Below are 17,156 nucleotides of genomic sequence, written 5' to 3' on the forward strand. Positions count from 1 at the left end.
GACATTACTTGCGAATAAATGGTTGGGCTTTCAGCATATCCTTGTGGCAATCGTGTGTATGTATACCTTTGTCCTGCGTATGTGAAAGCGAACCAGAACTGGCTGTCTGGATCAACCGGGACAGAAAAGAAAGCATTACTAATATCAACGACAGTAAATACTTTAGCATCTGGTCGCAACGAATTTAACAACGTGTACGGATCTGGGACACAAGGAGCTCTTTGAACAACAGCATTGTTGACAGCTTGTAGGTCTTGCACCATTCTCCAACCTATGGAGGGAGGAGCCTTTTTTACCGGAAAGATAGGTGTGCTACATGGTGAATCGGGGCAGGGGATCAAGACTCCTGCCTTCAATAGATCTTGTATTACTGGTCGGATCCCTTCCGTCGCATCGGGTCTCAAAGGGTACTGCCGGACACATGGGCGATATTCCGTTTTTGGTCTAATTTGCACTGGTAGGGCTCCTTTTACTAGCCCTACATCAGAGGGTCCTTGGGACCAGAGGGTAGGTGGAACTTCCACCAACCTCTGCTCATCCTCTGGATTCAATAAATATGATCATGCTGTCTGTTGAGGATTATCGCAATGGTCAACACTACTCCCTGCTTCCAAATCCGTTCTATGGAGAAGGACTACACGGAATAGACCGGTGGAAGGACTGAAAAATTCTCCACTCCCTGGATGGGATTCAACCCAATCGGTTGCATTTATGCCCTCTTTGACCATAAACCCTAGGCTTTGCCAAGTCACGAGATATGGTTTGAAGAGGGACACATGGAAGGGAGTCCCAGTCCTATGTAATCTCTGAATTTCTGGAGGAACATGAGAGACCGCAATTGCAGCTCTATTTTTCCCATCATGGTAAATACAGTCTGCTACTGCAGATGTTGGGGTTACTTCCTCCAAGAGGCTCTCATAGTTACCGTCCGGTCCTGGAGTACCCTTGAACCACAATGTGACATGGAGATCTTCCGGTTCATGTGTTTGTTCAGGATGAGACAACAATGTTTTAGCAAACGACAGAACAGATGCACCAAAAGAGGTGGGGCTAGCATCTCGTAGTTTCAGAAAATAATAATAGTAGCAGTTTAGGGCGTAATTTGAGCCTAAAGTAAAGACCTGCAGCTGATGTAGTCATTGTCCGACACTAGAGACAGTCCCAATGCAGTTAGACCATCTCGTCCGAGAAGATTAACCGGACATTGGGGCATCATCAATACATCATCAATACAGAGATGCAACATGACTTCCCTTCTGGGTCCCGAATCCACACGGGTTGGGACACAGGGACAGCACATGTCTTCCCATTGGCTGCTCTTACCCAAAATGTTTCATCACTGGGCTGTAACCCTACCGGCCATGAGCAACATGTTGTTTTACGTGCGCCCGAATCGCATAGGAAAACAACATGCTTCCCATTCATCATTAAAGTCACTTCCGGTTTAGGTACATCACTCATCAGCAGATGAAGGTTTAGATCTGCCTCAGGGACTAAAGGTCCCGTTGATGTTGCTTGTCGGGCGGTTAGTCATTGCGGATTCTGTGTTTTTTGTGGGCAGTCCTTGGCGAAATGTCCTAATTTGCCGCAAACCCAACACTCATTTGACCTTCCAGCCCAGGGCTTTGGGGGAGCTGACTGGCCTTGGCCCTGCCAATTTCCTTGCCTGTCCTGCTTCCATTGCCTCTGTGAGTTTGATTGAAAACGTCCTCGGGGTGGGCCTCTAAAACAGTTGCCATTATGACTTGTTGAACTTCATCCCCTCTAAGATTGTAGGATTTAACCAAAGCGGTTATGTCAATAATGTACTGGGCTACATCTTCTCGTGGGGGAGTTACACCTTCCACAGCTGCCTTAACGTCTGCTTGTGTCCAAGTTCGGTACACAAGAATAGTTCTTGGTCCTGACGTATGTGGATTTGCCACATGAATCATTGGATAGACTCCTGATCCACCTGGTTCCTGATCAGCCGGTGGGGCTGATGGTCCAGGTTGATTTTCTTCATCTTTTAGTGTTTTGGATCGTGTTCTCATGACGTGTTGTGTAGGGTCTACATATGATGGGGGTTGTCCCTGCGGTAAATCTGGATAGAGTTTATTCTCCTTTATTTCAGCTTCTGGCTGACTGTGTTTTGTAGTATCCAATTTTACTACTATTTCTACTTTTGGAGCCGCAGGCCCTGTCTCATTATCTTCTTGTCTGTGAAACATCACGTTCCCCTGCTCCTTCTTATCATTTACTGTTTCTTTCTGTCTTTCCTTTGCTTCTCTAAGGCCCTTCTTTCGTTTCTCAACTTCTCTTTCCCATGCTACAATTTCACCTTGACCTTCTTTTTCTTTCTTTTTCTCACTTGTTCCACACTTTTTGTCAATACTGTTCTTTAGTTTAGTTAATGACTCTTTCTGCAGGCGTCCATCAAATCCATGATCTTTTATCCACTTATCTAAGTGTTTTGTTGAATTTGGATCAATTTTATTCATGTATATCCAATCTTTTGTTTTTAGATCGTCCCGGGACTTAGGTCTCTCATTTTTACTGTTAGATTTTCCCATTTTGTGTTTTCTGAACGTTTTAGACCAGTGATGGTTTTGCCCCTACAGGGTCCTAATCCACTGGTGTTGTTACAATCACAGGGTAGTAATCAACTATTCTGAGAAGTGCGTTCCCTTTCGCCACCCCGGAGGGCACAGGAAGGCCTTGTCTTTGCTTCTTCTCAAAACTTACTACTTACTTTCCTGTGAGATTTTCATAGAGGGGAGTCGAAGTGACTCCACACTCTCACTCAGTCACTTTTATTACACTCACACACAGTTATTTTATTTACACAAATACATAGAAACACTTTTAATAACCGTACGCGTATTCTTAGGTCAGGGGAGCTCGCCCTCCCGTGGAATTTAACTAATGTCCTGCATTAGGGGACTCCACCATCCCTGCGAGGTTTAACTGCCTTTTCACTGTGCACTTATTTCCCTGTTTAACCGTGACTTTCTGTCACTATTTCACTATTTCAACATTTCTATTTTACGCAGCCTACTGCCACCATTCACAACAACAATTTTATCAGAATCAAATTCTATACTCACACTCCGTCGGTCTCTTTCCCTCTCGGTGATCCCGTCAACCTTTCAGATCCCAGCCAACGGATTGAGCCAGTCCCGTCAAAGGGTCTGAGTTACCTTGGCCAAGGATTTCTCTGGTGTCGATCACGCTCGCTGGATCCGTCAGGTCTGTTGGGATCCCGGACGAGCCCCCAGTCTTTGTCGGGTCTAGAATACTGTACCTTTGATAAGAGGAAGAGACAACCAGGCAATAAAACAAGTGAGAGAGAGAATTCAATTTAAGCTCGCGAGGAGTGCAGTCAGGCTGTACACCAAAGCTACACTAAAGTCTGGCCTGCGCTCCCGCTCTTTTTATTTAGGACTTCCCTACATACATGGGCGGTACAGCTCCTGAGGGGAAGAGTGATAGCGCGTGAGCTGTTGCCGCAGAACTGCTGATTGCACAATACATTCAGGATGTTCAGAACCTTTTTAATCTTGGGCTCGGTTAAGATGTGTTTAAGACATCTAACGATTAATCACACTTCTTCTGACAAAAGGACTGATGTATCACAATCACACTGTGGTTGGAACATTCAATTCTCTATTCTTTATCTTACTGCTCAGCTTCGGCTGCGTCCTGCATGAGTCATCTTCACATGTCCTAAAAAGAGCTTAGCGTGCACACAGAGATACCACAACTTGCAGAAACACGTCATGTCACATATCTTAAGTAACCTTCACCCATCACATCAGTACAATACACTTTATCAGAGCAGAGAGAACTACATTCTACCAGAGCAGAGAACACAAAACATGCATGATAAAATAAAACAGTGTATCTACAGAATAACTCCAACAGCTGCTACATTGATTTCCAGGGTAACTATTTTTTCACTTCGTTATGAGTTGCGGAGCTTTCACGGACTGTAAGCGCAGTCATTCAGTGAAATTCTGTCACCGGTGTCACGTACTAAGATTACCCCTGTACTACTAGGGGGAGCTACGACCACTACCTTTGCACCCCTTCCCCCCAGGACTAAACCAAACCAACTTTTTTAGGTTCCTTAGATCAGTGATTTTCAACCTTTTTTGAGCCACGGCACCCTTTTTATATTTACAAAATCCTGCGGCACACCACTGTCATGTGTCACGTGTCACACACCACTAACTCGACTGTCTCTACACGGTGCGTTAGCACGTTAGCAACACGTGCGGTACAGATATGACGTAACATAGTATGCTATAGTCATGGAGCTGTATATAAGAACTAGAGAGTGCAGTCCCAATGCTGCACACTAAACGAAAAGGTCCCTTCATGGACAGCGACATGACGTTTCCTAACCCGGCAAAATATTGACGAAGTACCCGGATGTTAATGCATTTTCAATGGAGATTCGCGACTGAACACACTCAGAAAAATGCTCGCAAAATACATGTTAAAATGCCATTTTGTCCTGGATATCGAGCCAGTAAAATTAAATTACATTAAATTATGTCAGGAAAGTATTAAACTTACTCTGATACACACACACATTTACAAATATTAGTGTTGAAAGTTACACGGATCTGCGCTGATAAGCTGCGCTGCTCGGCTGAGCTGCTGCTGCTGTGTTCAACGCAGCGCGGCTCCTAAAACCATTACAATACATTTATATATATATATATTATATTTTTACGCAATTATCCTTTATTGACAGAGTTTCATTCATGAAGTCAGCGGTGTGTGTGGCAGCACAGCACTGGTCATTAATCTCATTATTTTAAGGTGCAAAAAAAAAAACTCCCCAGTCTTGTCGAACAATTTTTAGTCACTAACGACAAGTATTTTAACTAGAAATTGGTCTAGCAGTGGAAAATATCAACTAGACATAAGTGAAATTAATGATCCGTGTCATCAGGCGACACAGGTACGGCAGGAGACATACAGCTGTTTATCATCCAAATATCACGGACAAAGTGAAAAGAAGAACCAAACCCACTTACTTATGGAAGGAAATATTGTCTCCCTTGTTCCTCCGTTTATGACTTTGCCAACATGCGCAGCTTTCCGGCATATTCCACCTGTGTCTTGATGAGATCAAGTGAACTTCTATGCACACAAATCACTAACTTGCCCGGAATTAAAATGGCGATCATGCCTCCTTGTCGGCACACGGCTCAGTGCTACTGAGTGCTTTGCTGCCATCTACTGGAATAAAAGAGCATTACACCATCTGCCACACTATTACAGCACATATGAGGGCTGTCCATAAAGTATAGGTCCTTTTATTTTTTTCAAAAACTATATGGATTTCATTTTTATGTTTTTACGGCAGACATGCTTGAACCCTCGTGTGCATGCGTGAGTTTTTCCACGCCTGTCGGTGACGTCATTCGCCTGTCAGCACTCCTTGTGGGAGGAGTCGTCCAGCCCCTCGTCAGAATTCCTTTGTCTGAGAAGTTGCTGAGAGACTGGCGCTTTGTTTGATCAAAATTTTTTCTAAACCTGAGACACATCGAAGTGGACACGGTTCGAAAAATTAAGCTGGTTTTCGGTGAAAATTTTAACGGCTGATGAGAGATTTTGAGGTGATACTGTCGCTTTAAGGACTTCCCACGGAGCGAGACGTCGTGCAGCGCTCCCAGGCGCCATCGTCAGCCTGTTTCAAGCTGAAAACCTCCACATTTCAGGCTCTATTGATCCAGGACATCGTGAGAGAACAGAGAAGTTTCAGAAGAAGTCGGTTTCAGCATTTTATCCGGATATTCCACTGTTAAAGGAGATTTTTTTTTTTTAATGAAAGACGTGCGGACGGGTCCGCGCGTCGGGGCGCAGCCGGCGCGGTGTGGCGGCACAGGAAAAACACCTCCGTGTTGATAACCATTTGTAAAATCCAGGCGGCTTTTGATGGCTTTCAGTGAAATTGTTTAACAGTTGGACATGTTCCAACTTGTCCTTAAGGCTTCCAACGGAGGTGTTTTTCCTGTGGTGGAGCATCGCAGCGGCTGCGAGCCGACGCTGCAATCGCCCACGGCACCCCTGACGATCGATCACGGCACCCTATGGTGCCGCGGCACCCCGGTTGAGAATCACTGCCTTAGATGACCCAAAACACAATCAGGATGTTCCCAAAAATAAAAACTGGCCTCAAGCCAGTTATCCAAGATGGTGTCCAAGATGGCTGCCAAAATATGGGTTTTTCACTAAAACACCAATGATTACTGTCATTAAGTCTATTGTTTGTTCATACTATGTATTTTAATAAGGGTCTATTGGCGGCCATTTTTGGACACCATTTTGAATCTTAAACCCATGAATGAATTTAGTTTAGGCACAAATGAGCTTGGAGTGACCTCATAAGCATTCAAAATGCTTATGAAGTTTGTCTGTTTTGATCCATTGCGGTGTTTTTGCAGTAATTAAAGACAGCGCTGTTAAATCTGTCTAACATACGCCACAATAGAGCCTTACAATGTGGTGCAAAAACGTAGTTTAGATGCACAAAACATGTCAAATACACGATCACGGTTGGGCGAACAAGATAAGACGCTATATTTATCTGCCCAACGGTTGGGCGTGTAATGTTCAATGTATGACTTATCTGCCCAACGGTTGGGCGTGTAATGTTCAATGTATGACTTATCTGCCCAACGGTTGGGCGTGTAATGTTCAATGTATGACTTATCTGCCCAACGGTTGGGCGTGTAATGTTCAATGTATGACTTATCTGCCCAACGGTTGGGCGTGTAATGTTCAATGTATGACTTATCTGCCCAACGGTTGGGCGTGTAATGTTCAATGTATGACTTATCTGCCCAACGGTTGGGCGTGTAATGTTCAATGTATGACTTATCTGCCCAACGGTTGGGCGTACAGCCTTTGCCATTAGCATATCAGTGGTTGTGTGTCCTCAGGTGAAGCTTTTGTCCTTAACTGTCTTCCAGCATTGAGAGCAAGCACGAAGTCACTATCCTCAGTGGACTCAATGAATTCGTAGTCAAGTTTTTTGGACCACAAGGAAGTAAGTGTTTGTGTTCTGCTTGTTTGTTCCGCTACGCAAAGGTTACATTTTGTAATTTGCTCACAACATGAAGTAAATTAAGAAGCATCCGTTTGTCTCTGTCCTCTTCAGTCGATGTTTTCGTCCCTAAAGTGACAAGACGCTATTTAGTTTAACCTGCTGCGAAAAGTACATCCAGAACAGTTGGAAAAAATGACAGTCATTCCACGTCTGAGGTTTAGTCAGTCTGAAAAGAAGTGACAGTTGCTGTTGTCCTGAGGGGAGCCAGCAAAGGAATGTCGGACTGTTTGGAGCATAAATAGAAGTTGGTCGCTGCAGGCCAGGAACATAAAATGGATTGAAACCAGGCCTGAGGCTGCACAGTTCAGAGGAGAGGAGCCAGACTCACAAGGTCTGTGTGTGAGGAAAGTGACTTCATCAGCAGGAAATACTGCGAAACAGCTTCTGAACGTGTGACATAAGTCACACAACAAATCCACACACACGTCAGAGGCGTGTTGGAGCCTGTTTATGAAGTTGGACGGAGGTTTTGTGATGGTCTGAGTTTGTTTATGTGTTTGTTTGTTGGTTAATCAACAGTCTCGTGGGCACAGTTCTGCATCTGTCGTTATAAAATTATAAACATACGGTTCAGATAATACTAGTATAGAGTGAGTTCATTTTTAAAGATCATAGCTCAAGGTCAAGGTCACGCAAAAACTGAAAAGGGCTTTTCAGTCAAAACTTCAGAACTAGTCACCATGGAAACTTACAGTTTGCCTCATATTGTTCCTCTTAGGGAGATGCCTTTTTGTTGACCTTGACCTTTGACTTTGATTTTCAAAAGTTTGGCCAAGGTTAAAGTTGACCCGAAAAATTAATAGTATATATTATTTAAATCTGATGCATGGAAGTGGTGTATTGGGTCCTAGAATACAGAGTTCACTTTTCAAGGTTACAGTTCAAATTTCAAGGTCATAGTTCATAGACTATAATCAAGGTCAAGTCATTAAATTGTCATTGTCAAAGGGCAGTTTTCAAATTCACCATCACAACAAAACCTTTGTTTTTCTCAGCTCCTAAGCTATGTCCTGTACGTGCCCACTCCAACATTAAAATTCAAATTCAAATTTATTAATTTATATAGCGCCAATTCACGACAAAATCGTCTCAAGGTGCTTCACAACATAAAAAAACAATTAAAAATTTAAAACACAATAAAAACAACCATAAAAGAAAAACAGCAGTAAAAGAAGACAAGATTAAAAACACATAACACTAATGATAAAACAGGGAAAAGCCATAGACAGAATAGGACAAATCCTCGCTATATTTTGCAAATGGAAGAAGGCAGTCCTTGTAATGTCTCTAATGTGGAGATCAAAGGACAACGCAGGATCAAAAATTACTCCAAGGTTCCTCACTTTATCCGTATGATGTATAACACACGGACCTAAGCTAAATGCTAGCTGATCAAATTGATGCTGATATCTCGCTGGACCAAAAACCATAACTTCAGTCTTATCAGAATTTAAAAGTAGGAAGTTACTAGACATCCAACTTCTTACTGATGCAAGACAATCTTCCAAGGATTTTATGTGAGTAAGATTACCAGCAGTTATTGGCATATACAATTGAGTGTCATCAGCATAGCAATGAAAGGGAATCCCAAAACGCCGCAATATATTCCCGAGGGGTGCTACATAAAGAGAAAAAAGCAAGGGGCCCAAAACGGATCCCTGAGGAACCCCAAACTTCATGTCTCTACGATCGGAGGAGGTTCCATTACACAATACACAGTAGGAATGACTGGACAGGTACGACGTCAACCATGCAAGAGCAGTTCCAGTAATCCCAAAGTGATTCTCCAGCCTATTGAGTAGAATATGGTAATCCACAGTATCAAATGCAGCACTAAGATCCAGCAGCACCAGGACCGTAGTGATATCAGAGTCCATTGCTCGCAAAAGGTCATTCACTACTTTAGTAAGTGCTGTCTCTGTGGAGTGAAATTTTCTAAAAGCAGACTGCAGTGGCTCAAAAAGATTATTCTCAGTGAGGTAGTCCACGAGCTGTCGCAAGACCACTTTTTCCAGGATTTTAGAACAAAATGACCGATTTGATATCGGTCTATAATTCTTCAATACACTAGGGTCGAGATTAGATTTTTTAAGTAATGGTTTGATCACTGCAGACTTAAAACACTTAGGAACAGATCCAGAAGTTAATGAGAGATTTATAATTTCCAGCACAGTTGGTCCAAGAATGGGCCACAGGTCCTTAAACAGTTTTGTTGGTATAGGATCAATTAAACAGGTTGTGCTTTTAGTAGACGTCACAAGCTTCGTCAGTGCGCCTAGCGAGATACCATCAAAATCTGTAAATCTGGATACCACCTCAGTGGGCGCATCCACCTCCACAGCAGTATGTTGGGCCAAAGCCTGCTGAGATATACTCAACCTAATATCCTCAATTTTCTTCTCGAAGTAATCCAAGAAGTCCTGTGCTGAGAAAGGAGAGTGAATAACAGGTGGCTGTCTGTGAATAAGAAGTGCTACAGTTTCAAACAAAAACTTGGAATTATGCTTATTTTTATTAATCAAATCAGAATAATAGGCACGCTTTGTAGCCAGTAGTGCCTGCTTATAATCCAAGACAGCATCTCGCCATGCAAGATGGAACACCTCTAACTTAGAACTACGCCATTTCCATTCAAAACCTCGAGCCTTCTGCCTAAGGTCACGCAGGTAACCATTAAACCAAGGTGAGTATGCCTTGGGAAGGCATGTCCTTAAGAGAGGAGGCACAACCTTGTCCAGTGTGGCCTTGACCGCTGAGTTCAAGCCATCCGCAAGACTATCCACTGATTGAATATTCTCTAACCCCGAGGCCAAAATTTCAGGCAGTCTGGCTTCGAGTTCTATCATAATTGAAGGAGTAATGCGTCGCCGCAAAGAAAGACAAGGCTTTCGATCCACTAGGCGCGGCAACATAAATGCACACCTAACAAATGAGTGGTCAGAGATCACTGAGGCAAGAGGCAAAATGTCAATGTTTGTGACAGCAAGGCCACGTGTGAGTACCAGATCAAGGGTATTTCCACTAGTATGCGTTGAATCCTGAATGCATTGCTGGAATCCCAGCGCATCCACAAGTTCCATAAATGACTTGCAAAGGGGATCAGAGGGCATATTTATGTGAATATTAAAATCACCAATAATCAAAATGTTGTCCACACTAGTTGACAGGCTAGAGATGAATGCACCAAATTCATCTAAAAATTCAGAATATGGGCCAGGAGGCCTATAAACAGTGACAACATGGCATGACTGATTTCCATACTTCTGACCCTGACAATATGTAGCATCATGGGCAGATCGGACAGTCAGATGCTCAAACGAATTATATTTATGCCAAAAGACAGTCAAGAAGGTAAACTTGGATTTATAGATAAAAGCAACACCCCCGCCTTGCTTCGCACAACGAGACATGTGACTGAATGTGTACCCTGGTGGGCGCTCCTCATTCAGAGGAAGAACAGCTGTGGGTTTGAGCCAGGTTTCACATAACCCAATCATGTCCAAATGATGATCCGTAATTAGATCGTTAATCAACAGGGAGGACAAAGATCTGATGTTAATAAGACCCAAACTGAAGACTTCTATCGGTTTGACAGACTGACATCTTTGAATAGGCCTGAGTATCTTAAAATCCACTCCACGTTTTCCATCCAGCGCCCGGAGAACGTCAAGAACCGCTGTCGTCACATCAAGACTACAATTACCAGAAGCTGCAGCGCTCTGATGACGTGGGCGCCGAGCGCCGATGCGCTCAGCTGACCAGATGACCGGCACAGACGACCCAGTTCGATGGAACACAAACTTTCTCCGGGAGCCTCTGTGGACACAGCGACGTCGGCGGAACAAGCCAAGCTCTCTGATAGCGAGAATGGCCTGAGGGACATTATTGTTGTACAAGCTTCGTAGCTCAGCTGCAGAGTAGCTTAGCATCACGCCAGCCGAGGGAGTGAAATGCGGCGTCGTACAGCGCAAAGCAGGCAATAAACAATCAAAGATGACTAAAAATGCACACTGAAGGACCAAAAACCACGTTAAGTACATATCCAAAATAAAAATTACACTCAAGCCACTAAAAACCGAATTACACACAAAACTGGAGAAAATCAGACGAGCGGCGAACACACAATGCCAGCAACCCAGCCACCACGCCAGCAACATTACCAAATAGATGTCAGTAAGTAGTTTAATTAAAGTGACTATGGTGCCTGTGAACTCAGATTATGTCTTAAGGCCAAATTCACTTTGTGGAGTTGAAAAAAATAACTATTTCTGGAGGTTAAATACCAGTACTTGAAGATGTTGCAAGTAATGGAAAAAAATCATATACTTGTACAGGATTTACAGTGGTGACCTCGAAATTGGCCTCAGTTTGACCACACCACCTGAGGTCAAACTTGGATTTTTGTGATTAATTTCTACAGCATAAGCGGTTACATATGGAGTCCAGCAATGAGGCACCTACTAGAAATACCTCCCAAGGACCCTGCTAACTAGGGCACAGTTGAGTCAACGATATATTCAATGACATGTTCAGAGGCAAAATTACAGTAATTGTTAGTCCAAATAATTATGGACCTCACTTTGAGCTATCTGGGAAACGCACATATTTTCTTATTGTTTGATGTCCATGTGTCATATGAATTAATCTGGACGTAATTGCTTTATTGTGCTGAAATATTTGGTTCCCCAAATTGAAATTAAATGGGAGAAGGAAGTGGCACATATTGCCCTTCATCATGTGTTTGTAAGCAGAAGCGAACAACAACAAAAAAAAAACTGCTAGAAATTGACTAAAATATCTTCCTAATGTCTTTATCCAGCTATACTAAAATACGAAATGGGGCAAAATGGAGCAGACTGACCCAGACTGACTCCAAATATGATTCAATTAAGTACTTTTATTGAATAATTTTTTAAGTGTAATAGGGACTGATAATCATGAAACGGGGAGTAAAACATAGCAAAATGTAGCAGACTGATTCCAAATATGATTCAGTTAAGTACTTTTATTTAATTTTTTTAGCGAAATGGGGACTGATAATGAAACAGGGGTAAAACGTAGTGAAATGGAGCAGAGTGACTCCAAATATGATTCAATTAAGTTTTGTTTTTTTGTTGGGTTTTTTTTTGCAAAATGGGGACTGATAATGAAATGGGGATAAAACATAACGAAATGGAGCAGACTGACTCCAAATATGTACTTTTATTGAATAATTTTTTTTAAGTGTAATAGTGACTGATAATCATGAAACGGGGAGTAAAACGTAGGGAAATGTAGCAGACTGATTCCAAATATGATTCAATTAAGTACTTTAATTTTTTTAGCGAAATGGGGACTGATAATGAAACAGGGGTAAAACGTAGCGAAATGGAGCAGACTGACTCCAAATATGATTCAATTAAGTTCTTTTATTTAATTTTTTTTAGCGAAATGGGGACTGATTATGAAACGGGTGTAAAACGTAACGAAATGGAGCAGACTGACTCCAAATATAATTCAGTTAAGTACTTTTATTGAATAATTTTTTAAGTGTAATAGGGACTGATAATCATGTAATGGGGAGTAAAATATAGTGAAATGGAGCAGACTGATTCCAAATATGATTCAATTAAATACTTTAATTTTTTTTAACAAAATTGGGACTGATAATGATGAAGCGGGGGTAAAACATAATGAAATGGAGCAGACTGACCCAATGATTGAAGTTTCATCTCTTTAACACCAGATGGTGCACCTTCCCCTACTACATGTACTGAGCACATCTAACAACAACAAAAACAAAAAAACAAAAGACAAACAATTAAATAAAAGTACTTATTTGGAGTCAGTCTGGTTCACTCTGCTCCATTTCATTACATTTTAGCCCCATTTTGTGATTATCATTCCCCATTTCGCTCCTTTTTGTAGCTTAGTATGGCTCGTCTCTATCCATTCAATTGCATAAATAATAAAATTGAAGCGTGTGTGTGTGTGTGTGTGTGTGTGTGTGTGTGTGTCTTTCTCACATCTAGCGCCGTACGAGGGCGGCGTGTGGAAGGTGCGAGTAGATCTTCCTGACAAATACCCCTTCAAATCACCATCAATAGGTACTGGCTTTACCTTCATGTGGATGTTTATTGGATTTCATTATTATTATTATTATTTTATTTTATTTTTTTTAAGGCTCGACTTTACTTTGGCACATTTCTTCTCTATCTTCTTATTATTTATTTTTCTTTTTTCTTTTTCAGGATTCATGAACAAGATATTTCATCCCAACATTGATGAAGCGTAAGTTGTCACAGTCACATGTCTGATGTGTCAGTGGAATGATACACCAACTCCCAGATATGATACACCTACCACAATTCGACATGTATTATGATACATAATTACAACTCTGTTTACACTAATTAGGCAGAAAGTAATTTGTGGTGAATCTTTAACTTTATTGAAAACAATTTATTCTAAAGTATAAATCCTTGATGCTATGTTTCTTATTTGTGTATTTTATAAATCATTTATGACTCTTTTGCAAGACATCATTATTTCTTCCATGTAATAGTTGACTTTTCATGGTATCACGGCACTCATTTAAAAAAAAATCATACTGTACAGTGACGACTCTGTTCGTTTCTACTGGCCTCACTCCTGAGATCTTCACATGCAGATTTAGCCTTAGGTTTCATGCACATTCTTGAGATATGGGCCTCTAATGATGATTTTCACAAATGATTAATCAATGTTATTATTATTTTCTCAGAGTATTTGTTGTTAAGGCAATACCAGAAAATCTTTATATTTCTCACCCATATTGGCCTCTCTTCATTGGCTTCCTGTTAATTCTAGAATAGAATTTAAAATTCTTCTTCTTACTTATAAGGTTTTGAATAATCAGGTCCCATCTTATCTTAGGGACCTCGTAGTACCATATCACCCCAATAGAGCGCTTCGCTCTCAGACTGCAGGCTTACTTGTAGTTCCTAGGGTTTGTAAGAGTAGAATGGGAGGCAGAGCCTTCAGCTTTCAGGCTCCTCTCCTGTGGAACCAGCTCCCAATTCAGATCAGGGAGACAGACACCCTCTCTACTTTTAAGATTAGGCTTAAAACTTTCCTTTTTGCTAAAGCTTATAGTTAGGGCTGGATCAGGTGACCCTGAACCATCCCTTAGTTATGCTGCTATAGACGTAGACTGCTGGGGGGTTCCCATGATGCACTGTTTCTTTCTCTGTTTGCTCTGTATGCACCACTCTGCATTTAATCATTAGTGATCGATCTCTGCTCCCCTCCACAGCATGTTTTTCCTGGTTCTCTCCCTCAGCCCCAACCAGTCCCAGCAGAAGACTGCCCCTCCCTGAGCCTGGTTCTGCTGGAGGTTTCTTCCTGTTAAAAGGGAGTTTTTCCTTCCCACTGTAGCCAAGTGCTTGCTCACAGGGGGTCGTTTTGACCGTTGGGGTTTTACATAATTATTGTATGGCCTTGCCTTACAATATAAAGCGCCTTGGGGCAACTGTTTGTTGTGATTTGGCGCTATATAAAAAAAAATTGATTGATTGATTGATTGATTTAAGAAGCTGAAATCACAGAATTTGGATTTTTTTTTTAAAGAGCTCAACATGATTGATTATCAAAATAGTTGTTGATTAACATAATGGACACTAAATCATTGATTAAGCGATTAATCATTGCAGCCTACATCCTTTATATCTAGTGAAATAACACTTTTGCTAACATCTAGTTCTTGATAAATGTTATATTCCAAATGTATTGTATACACTGAAACTGACTGCCCACTTTATTAGGTACACCTTGCTGGTCCTGCATTGGACCTTCTTTTGCCTTCAGATCGATGTTGATCTTAATGTTGTGGTAGAGATTCGACAAGGTGCCAGAAACATTTCCTCAAAGATTTTGGTCCATTTTGACATGATGACTTACAGTTACCATTACACCACCAGCTAGAATTTGTGATACAAGATGTCATTTGTTCCAAATTCTTTCTGAATGCCAGCCGCAGAAGTCAGGACTAATCAGCCCAAGCAACATTTTCTAATCTTCCATCGCCTGGTGTCATTGAGCCACCATACCCTCAGTTACCTGTTCTTAACTGACAGGAAGTTGCAGCCAATCTGGTCTTCTGCTGCTGTAGTCCACTGATCTGTCCACTTAAACCAGCCTGGACATTCTTCTCTAACCGCTGCCATCAACGAGGCTTTTTCACCACTTAAGTCAGCCTACACTCCCCAAGCATTGTAGTGCTACACATCTACATGCCAAAATGTATTTCTGCCATGTGATCGGCTGATTACATATTTGCTTTCATGAGCTATGTACCTAATGAAGTGGTCAGTGAGTGTTTATTGTGGTGACAAAAGTGTGACGTATATGGCTATGCTAATTACAACCCCAATTCCATTGAAGTTGGGACGTTGTGTAAAATGTAAATAAAAACAGAATACAGTGATTTGCAAATCCTCTTCAACCTATATTCAATTGAATACACCACAAAGGCAAGATATTTAATGTTCAAACTGGTAGACTTTATTGTTTTATGATGTAAAAAAAAGTACTAGAGAGATTCCACTTAAATTACATAAACAAAAGGAAAGGCTTTTTTTCATATTATAAAGGAATCATTTACTTTATTTACAACCAGCTGACAGAAAAACTTTTAAATTGCAAGGGAAATTAATTGGCAAATAGTTTTAGAATTCTCAGGTTCATAAGTAATGATTTAATTTTTTTTTTACAGATTTAGAATTATTTTATTTAAATTTATATATGAATGAAACTGTATATTTCAGGAATATAACAAGGTGGATCCTTAGATTAATTTTTGTGATGTTGCTAAATATGTCAACACTAAATTGTCCCTTTTTTTTTGTGCAAAATGAACTAATTTACATGGTTTTATTCCCACTGCAAAATAAATAATGATTAAGAAAAACCAGCACTGTTTGTCCCATGCGGGGACCTGTTGTCTGACATGTTTTGGGAAAACATGCTTGTTGCCATTACTAAACAAACACTTGTTGGTCACCAACCCATCAACCAAATCCTCTGCTAGTGTACTCACATGTTACAGTGAAGGACTTTAAAACTTAAGGACGGCGAGAAGTGAGTTTTTCCATGTTTTAGAGGTTATCGTTTGCTTTTGTTGGATTTTAATTGGGATTGCAGCATCAAAGAAATATCGTGCTTAGGCTCATTTTATTCTTGAGGAAGTAAGCTTTCCAGTAATTTCCATAATATTGTGTTTTTGTCGACAAATCATGATGAGTAATGTTGCAGATGCATCTTACAGGGTGCTGGACCTGCCCACAGGCTGCTATGGTTTTATAGGCTTAAAAATGTGTGAAATAATGAGCTATTTTGTTTTCCATGGACCACCAGCACATTACACAAATAAGTAACCTGACTGAGAGCTTTGTGTCTCTGTGCTTGTCTGTGCTTTCCAAATGTTTTGAACAGCTGAGAAAGTGGCCGAGCTTTATTGAGGTCAGAACTAATGTAACGTTCAGGCAAATTGCCTTTTTTTTTCACCAGAAAGTGGTTGCAAAGTGTAAACATCAGTGGGAAACTGGGGCAAGTTCACTGATAATTTTTTTTCACAAGTTACAGCATTTTATTTCAACCGATAATGGCATTCTGTCAAAACTAAATATGTCAATATTTGTCTGTCGTGTGCTGTGGTTGAACATGTCCAGTCATGTCCAACAAGCATCAGATTTTATACCTGGTTTGCTTTTGCTCTGGATAGTTTCAGGTAACACATTAACTAGTGTCTGATAACTATTTGAACACAACAGCCTGGTAAATATGACCAGGACACATGATGCTGCTTATGAAGTTGACCAGGTTCTCCTGAATACACCTTAAAGGACCAGGTGGTAGAGGTGGGCGGATCGATCCTAATATTGATAATATCGATACCAACGCTGGTATTGATATTGAACGATCCTCGTGTAAAAAGATCGATACTCATGCTTTTTGTTCTCTCCCGTGCGCACTGACTGACTGCTGTGCGAGCAGATTCATCAAAGTCTACTCTCTGTCTGTAAGAGCAGCGCTG

The 17,156-nt window shown here is 41.2% G+C and overlaps 1 protein-coding gene across 1 annotated transcript in view; it reads left to right on the plus strand.

The window, feature by feature from the left end:
* Nucleotides 1–17,156, plus strand: part of ube2h (ubiquitin-conjugating enzyme E2H (UBC8 homolog, yeast)) — a 97,277-nt gene that overhangs the window by 70,746 nt on the left and 9,375 nt on the right. Inside the window, exons 2-4 of the mRNA XM_034163400.1 lie at nt 6,969–7,045; nt 13,117–13,191; nt 13,336–13,375. Of these exons, the coding sequence (XP_034019291.1) occupies nt 6,969–7,045; nt 13,117–13,191; nt 13,336–13,375 (192 nt within the window). The remainder of the gene's footprint in view (nt 1–6,968; nt 7,046–13,116; nt 13,192–13,335; nt 13,376–17,156) is intronic.

The sequence above is a fragment of the Thalassophryne amazonica genome, chromosome 22 (genome assembly GCF_902500255.1).
Source record: "Thalassophryne amazonica chromosome 22, fThaAma1.1, whole genome shotgun sequence".
NCBI lineage: Eukaryota > Metazoa > Chordata > Actinopteri > Batrachoidiformes > Batrachoididae > Thalassophryne > Thalassophryne amazonica.